This window comes from Stylophora pistillata, chromosome 9 (genome assembly GCF_964205215.1).
Source record: "Stylophora pistillata chromosome 9, jaStyPist1.2, whole genome shotgun sequence".
NCBI lineage: Eukaryota > Metazoa > Cnidaria > Anthozoa > Scleractinia > Pocilloporidae > Stylophora > Stylophora pistillata.
Genome location: NC_142527.1, coordinates 23,702,701 through 23,721,707, shown reverse-complemented (window position 1 = coordinate 23,721,707; position 19,007 = coordinate 23,702,701). Strand labels below are relative to the sequence as shown.

Sequence of the window (19,007 nt, the reverse complement as noted above, 5' to 3'; positions counted from 1 at the left end):
TGTGTGATTTTGTATAGACATTGGGCGTAATAGCCATCGAATTTCTTTCGGGTGCATCAAGCAAGGAATTGTCCACGAAGGCAGCCATTGCTTTCTTGCTTTAAACCATGTGCTCTAGGGTTCATTCTACGTATGCGCTTACATTTTACGCATGCGCTGTAGTGGAACTGCGTTTTGTGACTGAACGAAAAAAAAAACAACAAACAAACAAACAAACAAACAACGCCGAATTTAAACCTTGGGCGTTTCCTTCGGAAGCCCGAGTAACGAGTTTATAATGACCCATATGCATTGTTACTCTTGAAGACAAATGATTAAGACTAAGATTACGATTTAATTTTGGCATGGAATTTTCTTTCATTCTAGCCACAAATTTGTTTTCTGTTGTCAGATTAGAATTCAGACTACAACGTTTAGCATCAATTTTTTTCCACTAACTGAATGGGAATCAAGTTCATGCCTTCTGAGCCATGAATATGTGCTGTGGAAAATCTTAAAATATTCAAATACAAGGTTAGAGTGTTTTCTATGCAAAGTTTTAAAGCATGTAAAGTCTCTATATTTTGTCAGGCCGTTTTTTTAATTGGAAATAAAGTGATTTTAACCCGGTCGGCCTTAACCATTAAGCTCAGACTAAAACGATCGTTTTAGTCTGAGCTTTTGAATAGACTGAATAGTTCTCGCAAATACCCAGCACTTAGAGAGCATGACTATAGGCTTACGTGCCGTAGTGAGCACCATCCAGGTGAATAGTGATCCAGCAGAGATCTTAGGTACTTTAGAACCAAATAAATGGAACCATCCGACAAAGAGAGAATCCACAGTCAGAAGAGTTGGATGACAAAAAATTATTGTTGCTTTTTAAATGAAATATTCTACACGAGACATGAGATGATGCCAGTAGGGCCCGCCATTTTGGACGTGAGAGTATTAGGACTAGGCCGAGTTTCCATTCCTCCCCCTATTCAAGTGCAAATGTTTGTGTACTTATCAAGTATTAAAAGTATAACGATAAGAAGTTTCAGGATAGTTTTACGACGGCGCTTTGTTCCTTTGGAGGGGTAAATGATCAATGCGGTGCCGCGTCATGGGCTCTGCACGAAACAGGAATAACTCCTTTGTTGTCTTGCGTCCGAGAACACCTTCACGACGTAGAAAGGAATGACAAGGACAAAACGTCGTCAAAAATACGATTAACGAACTCATAGCTAAACAAGAATTTCCGGCTACTGCACAAAATCTCATCATAACCACTCCTAAAACTTCTTATATTTACTTTTTACCTAAAATTCACAAACCTAGCAACCCAGGTCGGCCCATTGTCTCGGCTTGCAGTTGCCCTACCGAACTTATTTCCAGCTATTTAGACAAAATCGTGGCTCCCATCGTCAAAACTTTACCATCATATATCAAAGACAGCCAACACGCTCTTCAAATTTTTCGCGACTTTAATTTTCTTGGCCAGGACAAACTTCTTTTCACCATGGACATTACCTCTCTTTATACTGTCATTCCTAATGACGAAGGTCTTCTGGCCCTCAAACATTTTTTTGATCAACGTACTGTAATAAGGAACCTAGATCTGAAACCCTACTTCGCTTAGCTGAACTAGTACTCACACTTTATTGTTTTTCATTCGGGGACAACTTTTTCAAACAAACCAACGGCGTAGCCATGGGTACCAAAATGGGGCCCACCTATGCCGATCTTTTTGTAGGTTTTGTTGAACACCAATTTTTTTAGCCAATACATTGCCCCCAAACCTGAACTCTACGGTCGAAAATTCGACGACTGTATCGCGTTACCTCCTCTACGAGAGAGGAGCTAACTCAATTCATAACCGCAGTCAATTCTTTTCACCCGGCTCTAAAACATACCTGGGAAATTTCCGACAATTCTTCATCCTTTTAATATATCAAAGTTTCGATTGAAGGCAACGGTTACTCACATAGTTATTTGTTGTATTCATCTTTGCATCCATCTCATTTTAAGAATCCCATTTCCCTTTCACAGTTTCTAAGACTTCGTCTTTTATGTAGTGATGATGTTTTCCACAAATCAGAGTCAATGTGCCAGTTTTTCGAAAAACGTGGTTACCCTGTTTCTGTCGTTCAAGCATGTTACCACCGCACCCAACTTATTACAGTCAGCACTAAAAACGTCACAGAAGAAAATTCCGACGGCATTCCATTCACTTTCACGTTTCACCCTCACAACCACTCAGTTAAATCCATTATTCTTAAAAACTTTAAATTACTTCAAAATGATCCAGAGACTGCCACTATCTTTTCGCAACCTTTACTCATTTCATTCAAACGCGACAAAAATATAGGCAATTTGTGGTCAGAAGTTCATTCCAAACTAATGAACAACCCGGCACTTTTAAATGCGCTCGTGCGCGATGCAAAACTTGTTCTTTCATTCACAACGCTGAGAAAATATCGGGACCTAAGTGATTCATTAAGATCACCGATCACTTCGCGTGCACCTCCGCCAACGTAATCTATTGCATAACTTTCACTTATTGCAAAAAGTTATACATCGGTGAAACAGGAAGACGACTAGGTGACCGATTCCGAGAACACCTTCGCGACGTAGGAAGGAATTACAAGGACGCATCAAAACAAGTCTCTAGGCACTTTAATTTACCTCGTCATTCTAAACAACATATGGCAATCAGCGGTCTTTCATTCCCCTAATGTATTCGTGTTTTTCTCGTCGCCATGTTCCCACCAATGGCGTAGCTCTGCTTTCTGCATATGAACCCGCATACAACCCACAATTCCTCCATTCGCCCTGACGAAGGACTAACGCTCGAAACGGAACTAGCAGCTGGCAGAACGCCTTGTGGCATGAAATAATGTGAGATCTGAAGATTGAGCGATCAGAGACTGGGCTCTAGGGATATATCAAAACGGAACAGGACTCTGCTGCTAGTAATAGATGATGTTGAAACGGATTGCTGCTTGAGTACATTTGGAATTTTGTTAAAAACTTTCAGTCTTGGTAACGATGTTTACCTCTTGTCTCTGGGTAATTCGTTTTATACCCTCACATTCCTTAAATTTTATGAATTTCTTTAGCAGTGCCCCAGTTACTCAGTTGCTCTGTATGGAGTCGACCTTTAGAAGATGATATTTAAGAAGAATGCAAACAGGTGCGTTGAGAAAAGTAAGTCGCACCGACGGATTACACAAACATTCAGTTTGTCACGCGAGGCGATATGTTAGGGCGACTTATCGCCGTGACAAGTCGTACCGTCGTATTGCTCGGCGTGTCCTGGTCTCTAAAACATTTAATTTTGTTTCACCACGTTCTCTTTGCATTCGCCTTCTATCGGCTCTGTATAAGGTTTCTATTATCCAGGATGTGGACCTAAGCACTTTATTCTAGCTAACATTAACATAATTACAAAAGCTCGTCAGCCTTACTCGAAAAAAAAAAAAAAAAAAGAAAAGAAAATCAAAAAACGCAAGTTTGAAAATGGATATTTACGATACTCCCAAGATTATAGAAATGATAAATGTTCTTTCTTTTCTTAATTTTGTAGATCGAAACAATTTAAACTTTCCTTATATGAGTTTTCTCTATACATCTTGCCGGATTTGTTGTCAGAACAGAATAACAACTATTTGACCAAGGCTAAATTACCTGTCCTAAAAAAATTGTCTGATATGACAGAAGAGAAGTCTTTTTTTTTTGTTTTCTCTTAACATTTACTACGAAAAATAGTTACGTTATACAAGCTTAGAAGTAAGGCTTCCGTTTCATCCGCCATTAACTTTTTATGAGGAGCAACAAGTTTGAAATTACGCGAGAGTACTTTTTCGCCAGAGTTTATATTAGACTCCTTAGTTGCCAAGTTGTCATGCGTGCGAGTCTCAGGGTTTCATACCATCTGGTTTCGCTCTCGCTGTGCGCCATGGTCTTATGCATTTTGTTCATAAACACAGGGCGGCCAACGGAAGGTGCGGCGAAAGGCTCGGCGAAAGTCGCTATTTCTGAAGTAATAGATGAATGGGTTAATCGCTGATGAAGTAAAAGCGATTGCCTCAACCCAAGGCCCTTCTTGATATATAATTTTACACTTATTACGCATCCCATTTGCTTTAAAATTACAAAACTTAACCAACAGCTGAACTAAACTGGGAATCCATGTGATGATGCAAGCACCTAAAACAAAACCTACTGTTTTAATAGCTTTAAAATTTTTTATAGTACGAACTCTTATATTTTCACCAGAGTCAGGAAGTGGATTGACTACCAAACTGGCTCTCCTGAATTGTTTTCTGGCCAATTTGAAAATGAATATATAGCAAAAGGAGACCACAAATAATGAACCTACAAAAGCTATACATACAATGGACATATGTAGTTGTCGTCTATCTTTTTTTCCTGTTACTAACAACATCGACCAAGGAAGACTCAATGAAATAAACCACACCAAAATAATGACCCTAAGGCATCTCTTTTTACTTAAAATGCCCTGATACCGGAAAGGAAATTGAATCGCGATAAAACGGTCGATTGAAACACAGCACGAGTTCAAAGCAGTGGCTGCAGTTGTGTGAACCAACAACACTTTACTGATCATAAACAAAGAGCTTGGAGGTTGTGCCTGGATCCAACATCTGATAGCAATCCAAACAGGATCTATAACAAAGCCGACAAAAGCGTCCCCCACAGATAACGAGGCTAAAAAGCGGTTGGAAATTGTTCGGAAAGACTCGTTTTTGTAGAACAGCCACAACACAAAGACATTTCCAATGACAGCGGTTACACCAGACAAGGAGAACCATACTGATAGAACGATGGATGCTGCACTGCTGAGATGTTGGTCTGTGCAGTTACCTTTCATGTTAAGTTGGTGTAAAGTAACAACAGAAGTTGACAAAATAAATTTGGAAACCGTATTAAATTTTCAATTACCTGCCCTCTTCAGGGAACAGATGTTAATGACTGTTGCTGAGGATGCTTCTTCGTCATTTTTTATGCATGCAATTATTCACAATTTTTCTCTGAATATGCAGCTTATTGACAGGCACATTTAATTTATTTTTGCGGCGTCTGTTTGAGGAAAGGTACTTGTGACATTAAAAAGATCTCAAAGTTTTTTGAAAATATGCTATGAAACTTAAATTTTGTGTTATCCGTCTCCAGTCCATCAATGTAAAAGTTGTTATATCTAAGTCTATCGGCAGAAGTTTAATAAAAATCAACAGACGTTTCCCATCGTTAGGCAGCTGCTTTATTGACGAGAATTGCACAAAACAACAGTGACTAAGAGTTTTTAAAACGCTTTAAGAACCTTTTTCACGCTAATCTCATAATTCGTCACACTCGTGGACAGACTCAGGGGGCCCATATTTGAATCTAACTAAACCAAGTGTCAAGTTTGTTGCGGCATATTAAAGTTAGTAGCGTAATTTAAATGAAGAAATGTGTTGAGTTTCGAATTGAAAGTTAATTTTAAAATAGTCGGTAATGTACTACTTGCTGCGAATAATACGCAAGTTAAGCAAACTCATATCGGGTGTGGGGGTGGGGGAAAGGGTTTCACGATATTTTCGACGACTGCTTTGTTAAAAAAAAATACGTAAATAAATAAAGCCTCTCATTCATCTCAAACTTTCAAGCGTTGATGAACTCAATGGGTGGTTTTTTCGATACATCATCAGTCTAAATTTTACTTGATTGGAACTTAGGCCTATCAGGCCTCTAAAGAATACAAAAGAATTTTCCGGTAAACTGTCTCCATGCAAGAAAGAAGTCGTTACATGTTAGTCTGTTAGTTTTATGGACCGTGACGCGCGAAAGAATCGATTATCGCGATACATGAGGTTGTGTAACTAGGCTCTGACGAGGAAGTCTTCGATTAGAGAGGTTTTAAGGAAGAATTTTATGGCAATCGGTAAAAAGAAAATAGACTTCGTACCATCTGGTTTCTGCCGCTTGTTCTCTAAAACACAAAAATTTGCATAATTATGTCTTAGCCGACTTGCACCAAACTGGCAGCTCACATTCATCTTGTTCGTTCAAGAATATAAATGGTTAAACTCTAATAGATGATCTCCAGTATTGTTACAACCGTATTTATTTTCATTTCCAGGCTATTAATATTCCTGAAATAGTTAAAATCTAGAATGAGTCATGTTTCCTTGAGGAACCTGATGAGCACCGTTTGCTGTCCCCAGAACTTCGACATTCATACATGCTTTTATTTGCATTAATTTTTCCACTGACTGAATGGGAATCAAATTCATGCCTTCGGAGCCATGAATGTGACCACTTACGTGATTCGCGTGAACTCCTTTTAACTTTTAACCAGGAGCCGTTAAGAATGTTATCATCCAAATTAAAAGCTTTCTCATAGAGGTCCTACCACTTATCAACAAAACATCATCATGGCTTTTTATGTTTTACAAATTAATCGTCGCAGTAACTCTTTTTAATCGATAATAAGAAGCAGAGGAGGATTAGGACATTACTATAAGACCAGGAACGTGTACTTATTTTCATCCGATCTCTATCGTCTCTCTATCAATTAGACGCGTCTGTCAATGAACAGTACATCATCTTTCAAAAGATATGATAATTCATGCAAAAATATTCAGTTTCGGAAAAATTTGTTTGGTTTGTAGAGAGGATAGGAAAATGTCAAGCATTCGCTAAGCTTATTTTCTTTCTTCTGCTGTTGCTGTCCACCATCTTACCAAGAATGATATCGACTCAGTGGTTCAGTCCAGCGCTGCAGCGTCCATCGTTCTGTCACTTTACATGGATGCCCAGTTTGATTCTGTCGTTTCTTGACCTTTATTATGCTTTGGTAAAGGGGGGACCGGATAAAAGCAATACTCTGATATTTGCTGTGTGGCCTTGGGTTGAAACAATCGCTTTTACTTCATCAGCAATCAATCCATTCATATATTACTTTCGCAATAAACAGTTCCGCCAGGCCTTCTGCCGTACCTTTCAGCAGGAGACCTGATGGTACAAAAGAGGAAAGATCAGGAGATGTGGCGGTTAAATAGACAGAGCTCTGAGGACACCTTAGAAGAAACAGGACTCTACCGTTGATAAATAATGTTGAAACAGTCTCCAACTTTAATTTGTACATTAAAAAAGGAAGATTTGAAATAACAGCAAGGATAAACGGCTTAAAGATTCTTTTTAAAAGCTAATCTCAAATGTGTTACACTCATAGACCAGCTCAGGGGGCTCTTGAATAAAAAACATATAAAAGTCAACAGCTAAAAAAATTTCTTTTTTAACGCTGATCTCAAACGTGTCACACTCTTAGACCAGCTCAGGGGGCACTTGAATCTACCCAAAAAAAATGTCTAATTTGAAGCTGAATATCATAGTAAGTAGTCTCATTCAACAATAAAGAGGAGAAATGTGTTACACTTCGAATTAAAAATTATTCTTAAAATAGTCGGTAATTTCATCGAGTTCTGCATAATTTATAATTTAAACAAATTCAAACTGAAGGCCCATGACATGCTGGAAAATTGCTTTGGATTCAGACTATCACTTTTGCTATATTAGAAATCAATCCATTTATAAATTACTTACGAAATAAATAGTTTCTCCGAGGCTTTCGCCGTACTTGTCTCCGCTAGCCATGTGCGCATAACGAGAAAGCACAAGGAGGAAGGGAACAAACAAAATGAATTTCTTCATTTACGCCTGAAGACAAATTATTACAAATTAACACTAAAAATTTTTTGGGATTACTACTTCATTCTTGTCTAGTATCAGATTAGGTTCCATAAAATCCTTCCACTGACTTGCTAGTAATCGGACCTGCGCCTTTTCAACCAAGAATACGTGTACTTTATTGATGAGCTCAAAATCCATTGAACTGTTAACCAGGAGTCGCTAACAATTTGAGCTCCTACAATCAAGAGTTTTCTCGTAGACATCCTCTCGCTAAAAGCAGGTGCATGTCATGGGAAACTTTCCTGTTAATATTGTTTTTTTTATTATTTTCTACGAAATCAAACGTAACGGTGATTCTTCTTCAGCGATAACGAGCAATAGGGAAAAACATTCTCTTTTGTGTGGTGTCCCTCAAGGCTCCGTTTTCCGCCCCATTCTGTATCTCTTATATACCTCACCTAGTGGCGATATACTGCGACGTCACAACATGTCATTTCACTTTCATGCTGATGACATCCAAATATATATAACCTTCACCTACAACAATGAATTTGAGTGCAACAATACAATGGAACGACTTCATGACTGCTTAGTTGACATTGATTCAAGGATGACCTTAAACAGACTTACGCTCAACAAAGAAAAAACGGAACTTCTGGTTCTTCACTCCCGACATCGTCCTCTACCTGCTCTTGCATCCCTCAAATTAGGATCTGAAATGATTCTTCCATCAGATTCTGCACGAAATGTCGGCGTCATTTTTGACAATACTATGACTATGGTGCCTCACATCAACTCTACCTGCAAGAGTGCTTTTTATCATTTGAGGAACATTCCACGAATTAGGAGATTTATTTCTCTGAAGACCACTGAAACTCTGGTTCATGCTTTTGTTAATTCAAAGCTGGACTACTGCATCTCCCTAGCGTATGGCTTGCCTAAATATCTTCTACAAAAGCTTCAGTATGTTCAAAACGCCGCTGCGCGCCTTATTACTGGTATACGGAAACACGACCACATAACCGCTATCCTGATGGATCTGCACTGGCTCCCTGTTAAAGAACGTATTCAATTCAAGATTCTTCTTTTGACATTTAAATCTCTAAACGGACTTGCCCCTGTCTACATTGATGAAATGATCCAACGTTATGTACCAAATAGAAAGCTTCGTTCGTCTTCTGCATTTTTTTTAAAACAAAACAAATGGAACCTTAAGTCTTATGGTTTTAGATCTTTTACAGTAGCTGCTCCCTTTTTATGGAACTCCTTACCTTTAGAAATCAAGTCTTCGCCCAGTTTAGATATTTTTAAATCTAAACTGAAAACACACCTTTTTAAATGCGTTTTTAATCTAAATTAGATAACTTAATCTTTTGTTTTTATATTTTTTTAAGTCATACTGTAATACAATGGATGTAAAGCGCTTAGAACGCATGCGAATAGGCGCTATATAAGTGTTATTATTATTAAGATTAAGAAATTGATTAAGATTTCAACACATCCCAGAGAGGAGCTGTTCTTTGCAACTATTTAGCCGTTTTCGGGAGCATGAGAATTCAGATTAATGAGACATGCCTGTCAATGAATAGAATATCTACCAAAAAATGCAGAAAAATTCTAGTTTCGGTAACATTTGTTTATAGAGAGGACAAGAAAATTTCTAGCATTTAATTTCCAAGCTTACTTTCTTCTTTTTTTCATGCAGTAGCTGAACACCGCTTGGTCCGTAAATGAAAGCAACTCGCTCGAAATTTTCAGCAGTGCCGCATCCATCGTTCTTTCAGTGTGGCTCTCCTTGTCACGGTCCAGTTTTCGATTTCAGCCGTGACTAAAAATGCAATTACGTAATAGTTGCTCTAAAAAACTATTACCTCTTCTTGGCCTCTTTGTCCGTAGCAAATTTTTCCGTCGGGCTTTTTCTAGGCCCCGTGTGGAATGTCATCAGATGTTGGATTCATCTCATCCATCTCTTAAAGTTTTGCTCAACGTCACAAAAGGGTTAAGGGTTTACGCATCCACCGCCACCACTTTCAGTATTCGCTATGTTTCTGTCGACCTGTTTAATTTATTACGATTCAGTTTCTATTCCGTTATCAGGAAATTGTATCCAAGAAAATATGTCACACAGTCATTATATTGGTGTGGTTGTCTTCAGTAGGTCCTCCTTCTCGAGGTTGCCGATAAAAGACGAGGATAACATTTATGTTGCATTGTTGTGTACTTCGCTGGCATTTGTAACCAGTGTTAGTCCAATTTTGGTACTCTCGTAGTTACCTAGTTATAACTAATTATGTTCTTCTGTTTTATTGATCTCTGTTGTGTGGCCTTGGGTTGAGACAATCGCTTTTACTTCAGCAGCAATCAATCCGTTTATATGTTATTCTCGAAATCAAGAGTTCCGCCAAGCCTTTCGGCACACCTTCCGCTGGTTACCATGCGGAAACAACATGAAAAGCAGAAGAGCAAGCGGACTGAGATAAGCTGGAAACCGGCCTGTTGGCACGAAATAGTATGAGATCTGAAGATATATATAGAAAATAACTGAAGAGAAAGAGCTCTAAGGACATCTCAAAGGAAACAGGACTCTGCCCCCAATTGATAGATGATGGGCGAACTATAACTTTCATTTGTAATTTTTTTTGTAAAAGTAGAGATTTGCATTCTAATTAAAAATCCTCTGTGCTTTTTCTTGGTATAATGCTCGAATTATGTCCCCAGTTTGGTCAAATCTCCTTTTTGGGCACTTACCTGGTTGCCGTATAGGGAGCCATCTTAATTATATATGTCTTTTGAAATGAACCAGTTTTTCCTCAGTGAACCCCGCCACCGCCACCCCCTCCCCTCCCCCCTCGGTTTGAATTTGTTTAACTTGCTCATAACCTACCACGGGTCTTAAATTACAGACTTTTTTTAAGCTCAATTTTGAATTGGAAACTTAATACATTTATCCCATCAGCTTCAAATTTAACATTTGGTTTGAGTGGATTCAAGCAAGTACCCCCCGGCCATAATTATGTGTGATTTACGTGGGAAAAAAATAGGTTTTGAAAAGTATTTAATTTTTTCTGTTTTCTTGTGCATTTCTTGTCACGGAAGCAGCTGCCTGTCGAAGGGGAAGTTCAATTGAATTTTTTTTTCTATTTTGGCGAATAAATTGAGATCTCGCTGTTTTGACACCGATGGACTGAAGAGGATGACATAAAATGTAAGTTTCAAAGCATGCTTTCATAAAACTTTCGATATTTTTAATTTCATGGGTACCTTTCCTACAACAGATAGCATATAAACTGAATGAACCTGTGAATATATCAATAAGGAAAATCGGGAATAGTCCTATGTAACTGAAACGAAAAGGCAGCATCGCTTCATATTCAATAACATCTTTTCCCTAACGAAGGCAGACAATTAAAAATTTCAGACTGTTCACAAACTATTTCTCGGCTATTTCTGCTGTTGCTTTACGCCAAATAAGCATGGAAGTTTTCTGCCTGCAGGAACATCTCAGTAGTGCAGCGTCCATTGTACTATCAGTATGGTTCTCCTTCTCTGGCCTAGCAGCTGTAACTGGCAACGCAGTTGTGTTGTGGCTGTTCTATGAAAAGCAGTCTCTAAGAACAGTTTCTAACCGGTGTTTAACCTCAGCGGGGGATGGTTTGATTGGCCATGTCATAAAGTATTTTCTGGATTGTTGTCGAATATTAAATTAAACCATTAACTTATAGCAACTTGTTTATGATTATATTCATGTTGTGGATTCACACAACCGTGACCACTGTGTTTCAGTTGACCATTTCATTGCGACTCGGTTTTCTTTCCGGTATCAGGACAAGCAAGAGGAGATGCTTTGCGGTAATTATTTTAGTGTGGTTCATCTCATTGAGTCTTCCTTTTTCGATAACGTTCTTTCAACTACTAAGAAAGGATAAAAAAGCGTTATGTTCATTGTATGTGCAGCGTTGAGTAGTTCCATCATTATTAGTCTCCATTTGCTATAATTTAATTTTCAAACTAACCAGAAAACAATTCGGGGGAATTTTAGAAGTTTCCTCACTCAGGCGAGAATATTAGAGTTCGTGCCATGCAAAATTTAAAAGCTTTCAAAATAATCGATTTTGTTTTTGCTGCCTGCATCGTCTGCTGGATGCCACATGTAGTTCTGCTTTTTGTTGAATTGTAGAATATTAACGCAAAATAGAAGTCTAGTCAGCGTAGGGCAATTTAATTGTTGTATGGCCTTGGGCCTAGGCAATCGATTTTTCCTTATCAGCGATCAACCCATTGATTACTACTTCAGAAATAGCGAATTTCGCCGAGCCTTTCGACGCACCTTACAATGGCTGCCCTTTGGAAATGAACTCCGGAGAGAAACTCCGGAGAGAATTCTTTTGCGGAATTCGATGTATAATGACAAGTTGATTTTGCAGATGGCGCCAATGCCAGTTCTCCATTGAGGCCGTTAATGTTGAGTTTCTCGTACAGAGATTATAGTGTAACATGAAACAAACCAGCATCTACCAGCTTCTGGACCATGTTTGTCGAAAGGTGAAGCTTTCAATCGAACGTCTGGATGGTATATTGTCGTTGTTCCGAGAAGATGGCTTGATCGAAGGCCTCATTCGGCGATGCACATTTACCATGATTGACCGATATAATTGTTCATGTGCAATTTGAAGTGGAGGAGTGAAAACAATTTGGAGTGAAAAGAATTTGCTTTGACGTCTTCCAGATTGTTATGAGCGTCAAACTTAGCAGAAATTAGGGTTTCATATACCTCAGTAATTTGTTGGACGTCATATATTTCGCGAGTTTCTTTAAATAATTTTCGAGGTACTAGAGGTATGAACAAGCCTTGGCTTCACTTTTATTTTTTTTCTCTTTGCCACTGTCAGAACCATGAAGTTTCATTATCCCGTTTTAAATAGTAAACAAAACAAATTTTGCAATCCTTTCTTAACAAATGCGAGTTTTTTCGTAGTTGTAATTTACTGTTTAGCGAGGGAAATATCAACAATCTTTCTCACAAGTTTATAATGAAGATGAATATTTTATTTTAATTTTACTGTCTGTGGTTGAGTTAGAATTAAAGTCTCGTCTACATTTTTACGATCTCTTGCTCACTGAAAATTATGTTTATTTTTATGGCAAAATTTACACTTCTCCATTTCCGTTTATAAAACTGTCAATGTTTACAATCCTGCGGATCCAACAGAGATTTTATTTTCCTTTTTATCTTCTAGTGAGTTGTTTAGGAAAGTTCTCGGTCATTTAATTTTATTAGGAATCAAATTCAATGCGAAAAAAATCGTAGCATTCAGAGCTATCAACTTAATTTTTTCGCGGAACAAATTAAGACCTACCGAATTCGCCGGACGCGACTTTATTGATGGGGTTTCGACTTCACCATCCTCCTTTAGCTCGTTAAATAAAATTTTTTTGACCACTTTCGACAAGAATCCTGCCATCCGAACATTTTTCTACCTGCTTTCAAGAAGTAAACTTTCCATTTTTGTTTCTCAAACAACCGCTTCCGCTGGAAACAATAGAGGTACCCGGCAATTTTGAAACGCTCATGGCGGCCATGTTTGTTTATAACTCGCGCGCGCTATCGCTTATTTCTCTCGCGAGTAATTAGCTTGCGTGTATCTTGGAATCCATTCTCCGCACGGTCCAAAAACCCCTTTGGAGCCTCCTTAAAGTGGAAAATTCTTATCAATAAAGATTTTTTATACATGAACACGTAAAAACTAGCAAGTTAAACCGACGTTTCTAAGTCATCATGACGCCATTGTCAAGGTAAATGTTTTGATAACGAAACCTGATTAAACATCATACCGGAAAGATAAAGGAGGAAATTAAAACTCTTTGTCAATTTTAGACAGTTTGGATATGCAAAATCGAGAGAAGAAGGAACGCTTACCGACCCTGCAGACCTTGCCTTTTTTTTTAATTTTTTTGTTATTCCTATTTCTTTTCTAATCAAGGATTGACAAAATTCGTGCTTAAAATAGTCCGGTGCGGACTTGCGATATGGGGATGTGATGTGCAATAAAGCGCTTGGGTCTTCATCCCACCCAGTAGAGACCTCGTACCAAGAAGGACGTCCAAAGTAACTGGAACGTGGTGAAACAAAATGCTTGAAAAGTAGAATAATGGTTCTGCAAGTGTACTCTAACTGCTTTGAACATTTCTTGGGCGACCCCTATAAAATAACAGAGTGCACGTTCATCAAAGTTTACATACATTTTTCGAACGGAAACCCTGAAGGTGAATTACCTATTCACGTATATTCCTGTTTGAAAAATAAGCCGTACTGTTCTGACTTGTTTCACTGAAGAGAGAGTTTTACTCATGTATATATATTTGCGGAACGAAACCCCGAAGGAAAATTGCGCTTCAACGCTGATTGAACTTGCTATATTGAAAATAGAGCTCTGACGCCGCCTGAGAGTACAATCACTTGAAAGCCTCCATTGGACGAGTGGAATTCTTTGAAAAAAATGTGAGTTTCTTTCCTATCGAGCTTTTCTCTGATGTCAACATTGTGACTGCATATTTTCAGTTAAGCTTTGATCCCATTTTCATCTGTGTAAAGTCCTGATATATATCAATCACCTGTTACGGTACGTTTTGAAACGCTAAAGTTTGAAAAAACCGTAGAATTTCCCGGATACAAGTTGCTGTTTTGGTCTATTGATTTTATTCGAGACAAGCGCTAGTATTTTTTTATTCCGTTTGAAAATCCTCGCAGTTCATATATCAAAATTAAGAGACGATTAACAAACAGAGCAATGAGGAAGTGTCTCTTAAAACCACTCATAGAAGCTGACTGTCGCAGTAACTTGACATTAGAACTTTACAGACTTTATTTTAGGATCCGCCTTAAGCAACATGCTCCAATTAAATGGTTGAGGAGAAAGCTCACTTTTGGAATTAAAGTAACCCTGGTAAGATACTAGCTCTAAAATAACTGTAAGCCGTTGATTTATAATATCCCTGGAATTAACAGCATTCATTCCAAGTTTTCTAACTTCCCACCATCAAAGCAGCTGCGTCTCAGGAAAAACATATTTTACTAAATAGATTATCTTTGTGTATCTGCGATTAAATGAAGACTTAGTTTTTCTTATCAGCAATGACATACGTACCCATTAAGACATTAAACTACGGCAAGAGGAAATGATATCCCATTATTTTCTCTTGAATACGGTTAGAAACATATCTTTTAGATTGCGATATATGGATAAGTTTACAACTTAGCTTCTAGAATTTCTTGTCACGGTTAATATACAACATTTTTAAAGCGGAAAATATTACACGATGGCATATATGCAAAATCATCGTATCAGTTCCTGTAACATCTGCTTTGTTTTATGGGAGAGAGAGGTTAATTTTAAAGAATAAAGTGTCAAACTTTTCTCTAGCCTCTGATGTCATCGAATTCTGAATTCACATGAATAACAGTTGTCCAGACGAACATCTTAGCCGTGCAGCGTCCATCGTTCTATCGCTGTGGTTCTTCTTGTCTGGATTAGCAACCGTAACAGGAAATGCGGTCGTGTTGTGGTTGCTTTACAGAAATGAGTCTTTACGAACAATTTCCAACCGATTCTTAACCTCGTTGTCAGTAGCAGACCTTTTAGTTGGGTTGGTTCTTGATCCTACCTGGATCGTCATCAGATGCTTGATTCAGCCACCAGCTAGGAGCACTTTGCACAACAGTATATACATGTTGTGGATTCACACAACCAACGCCACAACCTTTAACTTGTGCTGCGTGTCTGTAGACCGGTTTATTGCGATTCGGTTTCCTTTCCGTTATCAGGAGATTGTAACCAAGAAAAGATGCTGTGCGGTGATTATTTTTGTGTGGCTAATTTCATTAGGTCTTCCTTTCACCGTGATTTCACCATATTTTGAAGAAAATATTGAAAACTTAGTGCTGTGGTTGTCTCTGGCATTTGTAACACACGTAGCTCCATTATTTGTGGTCACTTTTTGTTATATGTTTATGTTTAAAACTGCACGACATCAATACAAAAGGACATTTCCCAGCGAAAATCTTCAAAGCTTCGACGTAAATAGCATTCCAGGGAATGGAGCCATAAAAAATTTCAAAGCTATTAAAACAATCGGTTGTATTTTGGGTGTCTATATTGTTTCATGGATGCCCAGTCTGGTTTTACTTGTGGTTCATTGTTATTATACAGCGGCGAGTCGCCTTTGTGACGATATCAAAGTAGACAGAGTTGTATGGCCTTGGGTTGAGGCAATCGCTTTTACTTCATCAGCAATCAACCCATTGATTTATTACTTCAGAAATAGCGACTTTCGCCGAGCCTTTCGCCGCACCTTCCATTGGCTGCCTCGTGTTCGTGAACAAAATGCACAAGACCTTAATGCACAACCAAAGCAGAGCTCAGTGTTACGAAATGGTGGAACTAGTGCCGGCTTTGCAAGTAAGGAAACAGGGCTCTGAGGAAAGCGAAAATTATAAATCTCTTCCTCATCAATTCTACGCCTGGCTCCTGGTAGAGATATGGTGTTCAAAACGGGAAAAAGGACTCCTCAGCACTTTTATATAATTCTCTTAAATTAATTCCTAGACCTAGTTTAGATATTCAAGTTTTTGATGACATGTAATATTTATGTCAAACGCTTTTCCCTAAGCATTAGTCGTTCGTCAGTGATTGATTCGGGCATGATGTATAAAGAACTGACGTAGAACTTGATTTTAGTGAAATCCTTTACTTATAAAGGCTAGGGTAAAAACATTTTCTAGGCCATGTTTTGCTTTTCTTCAAAGGACTCGAGGGTATCAAAAGTGAAAATTTATTCCAAACAGACTTAGACCCTGAAGCTTTTCTTACCAACATTGACTTACATTTATATTTCTAAAACCTCTTAATGTTAGTCTGCTTTTCTGTAAAAGAGTTATTTTAAGCGTGATGGACGTGTCAGTTTGTCCAAAATCAAAATCTGTCCCCAAGGAAACTGTCTTTCGGCTGGCGCAAATTGGCGGATGATGGCAACCTTTGCACTAAAAATAGCCTGATTTGCAACGGAAATTGGCGAGAGAAAAATGTTTCCTAAGTGGAACAATACCACTTTCATGTAATGGATTGAATTTCTGGGAATAATTGCAAAATATTTAAGATAAAATGGAGTTCATGCTTTCAATAAACAGCATATCTGAGACGAATACACTTTGATATGATTGTAAGCAAATATATTATTTCAGTTTCTGTTACACTATTCTCTTACTTCTCCTGTAGACTACATCAAATGTAAATGAAAATCAACTGTTTGAGTTGGGCGAACATTTCAGCTGTGCAGCGACCATGTATCTATCTCTGCCACTTTCCTTGTCCAATTTAGTAGCTGCAACTGAAAACACAGTTGCGCTGGGGTTTTTTTACAAACAAACTCGAACTGATTTTAGGCGACTTTGCCCGTTATTTACTTTTTAGCTGGGCTTGTCACAGACTACTGTGTGGATCCCTAACGATCGATGACAGCATTCTTTTTTCACTCAACAGGCAACTTCTAGTTCCGGATAGTTTACAAATCGATTTCTTTTCTGTTATCAGTAAACTCTCACCTCGTGTTTAAATGAGAGTTTGTACCCACGGTAAAAGTTCTCTATTGCTTAAATCCTAGGGCAAAACACGAGTGTAAAGGAAAGATATCAATCTTAGTTGTCTGGCCTTCGGCTGCTGTGATCACGTCTTTATTAGCGATCAACCCATTAACTACTTCTTTCGAAATAGGGAGTTTCGCCAAGTGTTTTGTCGTACCTTGGTTGCCTTGTAAACCCAGCGGAAGAATCACTCTACAAGTGGAGGTAAAACCGGACCGAAACTGGGAACTGGATAGACCAAAATATTAGGATGTCTCACTTTATGAGGCTAGCAACAACTAACGAAGGGCAATTCAAACAAAACATTGGACTTACAATTTTTAAACATACTTGGACCCAAATGATGAGCAGATTGTGATCTTAAAAGCTACTTTTCGTATGTTTTTTTTTCGAGAAAATCAGTTTGAATCTAAATGAAGATCCTGCTTGAAATAATCCCAAACTTGGGTTTCTTTATGATACCTAATGTTTCTGTCATTCTTCAAGTTTCATGAATACCTCCGTCGCCAACTCGAAAACTTAATTATTTGGATATATAATAATGGCAATTTGGTCGCCCCAGGCAGCAAAAATTGCGTGCAAATTTTGCTATCGATCAATACAATCATACACGGCAATTTGTCACTTTGAATCCCAGGATCCAATCTGTAAAACATGGTATTAATATCCCCAGCCTGAACGACTGACTTTACTCGGAATTATTTGAGATGAACGAGGTAAGCTGCCAAACCGGGCGCACAAAGCGAAAGCCGACAAATTCAATCACTGGTATCAGCTATCGTCATTTTGCCGATCGCAGGGATCGGTAAAAACCACAATCTTCATGAAGACTGCCTTGTGTGTCACTGATTTGTTAAAATTGATTGATACTTAATTCTGCGAGAAGCGATATTCATAATTGCATGGTGATACCATATAAGAGTCGCAATTCTAATAAATATCTATAGAGATTGCACAACAGCTAGGACTGATGCGAGAGGCATCTTGGAGAGAATGTGGTTGGTGTGGGTCCTATTCGGCAATCATAAGAGTTCATACCCCTCATATTGCCATTTTTCTCAGCCGTTTATTTTGCAGTCGTAATGTGCACTGGGAACCAACGTTAAAAGAGTCTAGTGATTCCATGTTTAAGAACGAGGACAGTTACTACTCTTGTGGACCCGTACCCATTCCCCTCTCTTCCAATCGGATAACAATGTCCCTCGTTCGATGCTAGAATTGAGAATCCTAGTTAGTGAAGGGGCCAATTCCTCAGCTATTAGTTTTGAAATTCTGGGTTGCAAACCACCATATCCAGTTGCTTTACGAGTATTAAGATCTTCAAGGGTATCCTTCACTTCATGATGATTTACGGGTCTGAAACAAAAGGAATCATTTGATTCCCCTATATATGTAGAAATGAAAGGTAGACTGCTATGCGCAATAAAATGTTTCTCAGTTAAATCATCTACCTGTTCACCTCTTTTTCCCTTGGTCATGGATGAGAAATACTCAGAAAGACACTCTGCCATTACTAGCGTATCTCTTTCCAGTATGCCATCAATGGATAAATGTATTTCTCTCCCTGTCCTTTCTATCCAAAAACAGTTTGAAGGGATTCTATCAAAGAAACGATTGTAATGGAGGGTCAGTGGCTTTGAATACAGGCGAGAGCTCTACTCGAACGTTTCTTTAATTCATGCTCTCACTACTATACATGTACACTCTT

At 38.4% G+C, this 19,007-nt stretch overlaps 2 protein-coding genes, 1 long non-coding RNA gene and 1 pseudogene across 3 annotated transcripts; 3 read left to right on the top strand and 1 right to left on the bottom strand.

Annotated features, from left to right (window-relative positions):
* The first annotated feature begins 706 nt into the window (after positions 1–706).
* On the top strand, positions 707–3,135 carry LOC148723901 (uncharacterized; annotated as a pseudogene).
* Positions 3,136–3,371: 236 nt separating this feature from the next.
* LOC148723900 (uncharacterized) lies at positions 3,372–5,571 on the bottom strand. The gene is made up of 2 exons (XR_015992083.1): positions 4,361–5,571; positions 3,372–4,001 (listed from the first exon to the last, which is right to left on the bottom strand). It is a non-coding gene; the product is annotated as an uncharacterized LOC148723900 (long non-coding RNA).
* Positions 5,572–8,149: 2,578 nt separating this feature from the next.
* On the top strand, positions 8,150–9,022 carry LOC148723899 (uncharacterized). Its single transcript, XM_088734503.1, has one exon. It carries the CDS (start codon positions 8,150–8,152, stop codon positions 9,020–9,022), a length of 873 nt encoding a protein of 290 aa, XP_088590629.1.
* Positions 9,023–13,637: 4,615 nt separating this feature from the next.
* LOC148723898 (beta-2 adrenergic receptor-like) lies at positions 13,638–16,911 on the top strand. Its single transcript, XM_088734077.1, has 2 exons — positions 13,638–14,161; positions 15,084–16,911. Exon 2 carries the CDS (start codon positions 15,113–15,115, stop codon positions 16,136–16,138), a length of 1,026 nt encoding a protein of 341 aa, XP_088590203.1. The 5' UTR covers positions 13,638–14,161; positions 15,084–15,112; the 3' UTR covers positions 16,139–16,911.
* Positions 16,912–19,007: the final 2,096 nt, after the last annotated feature.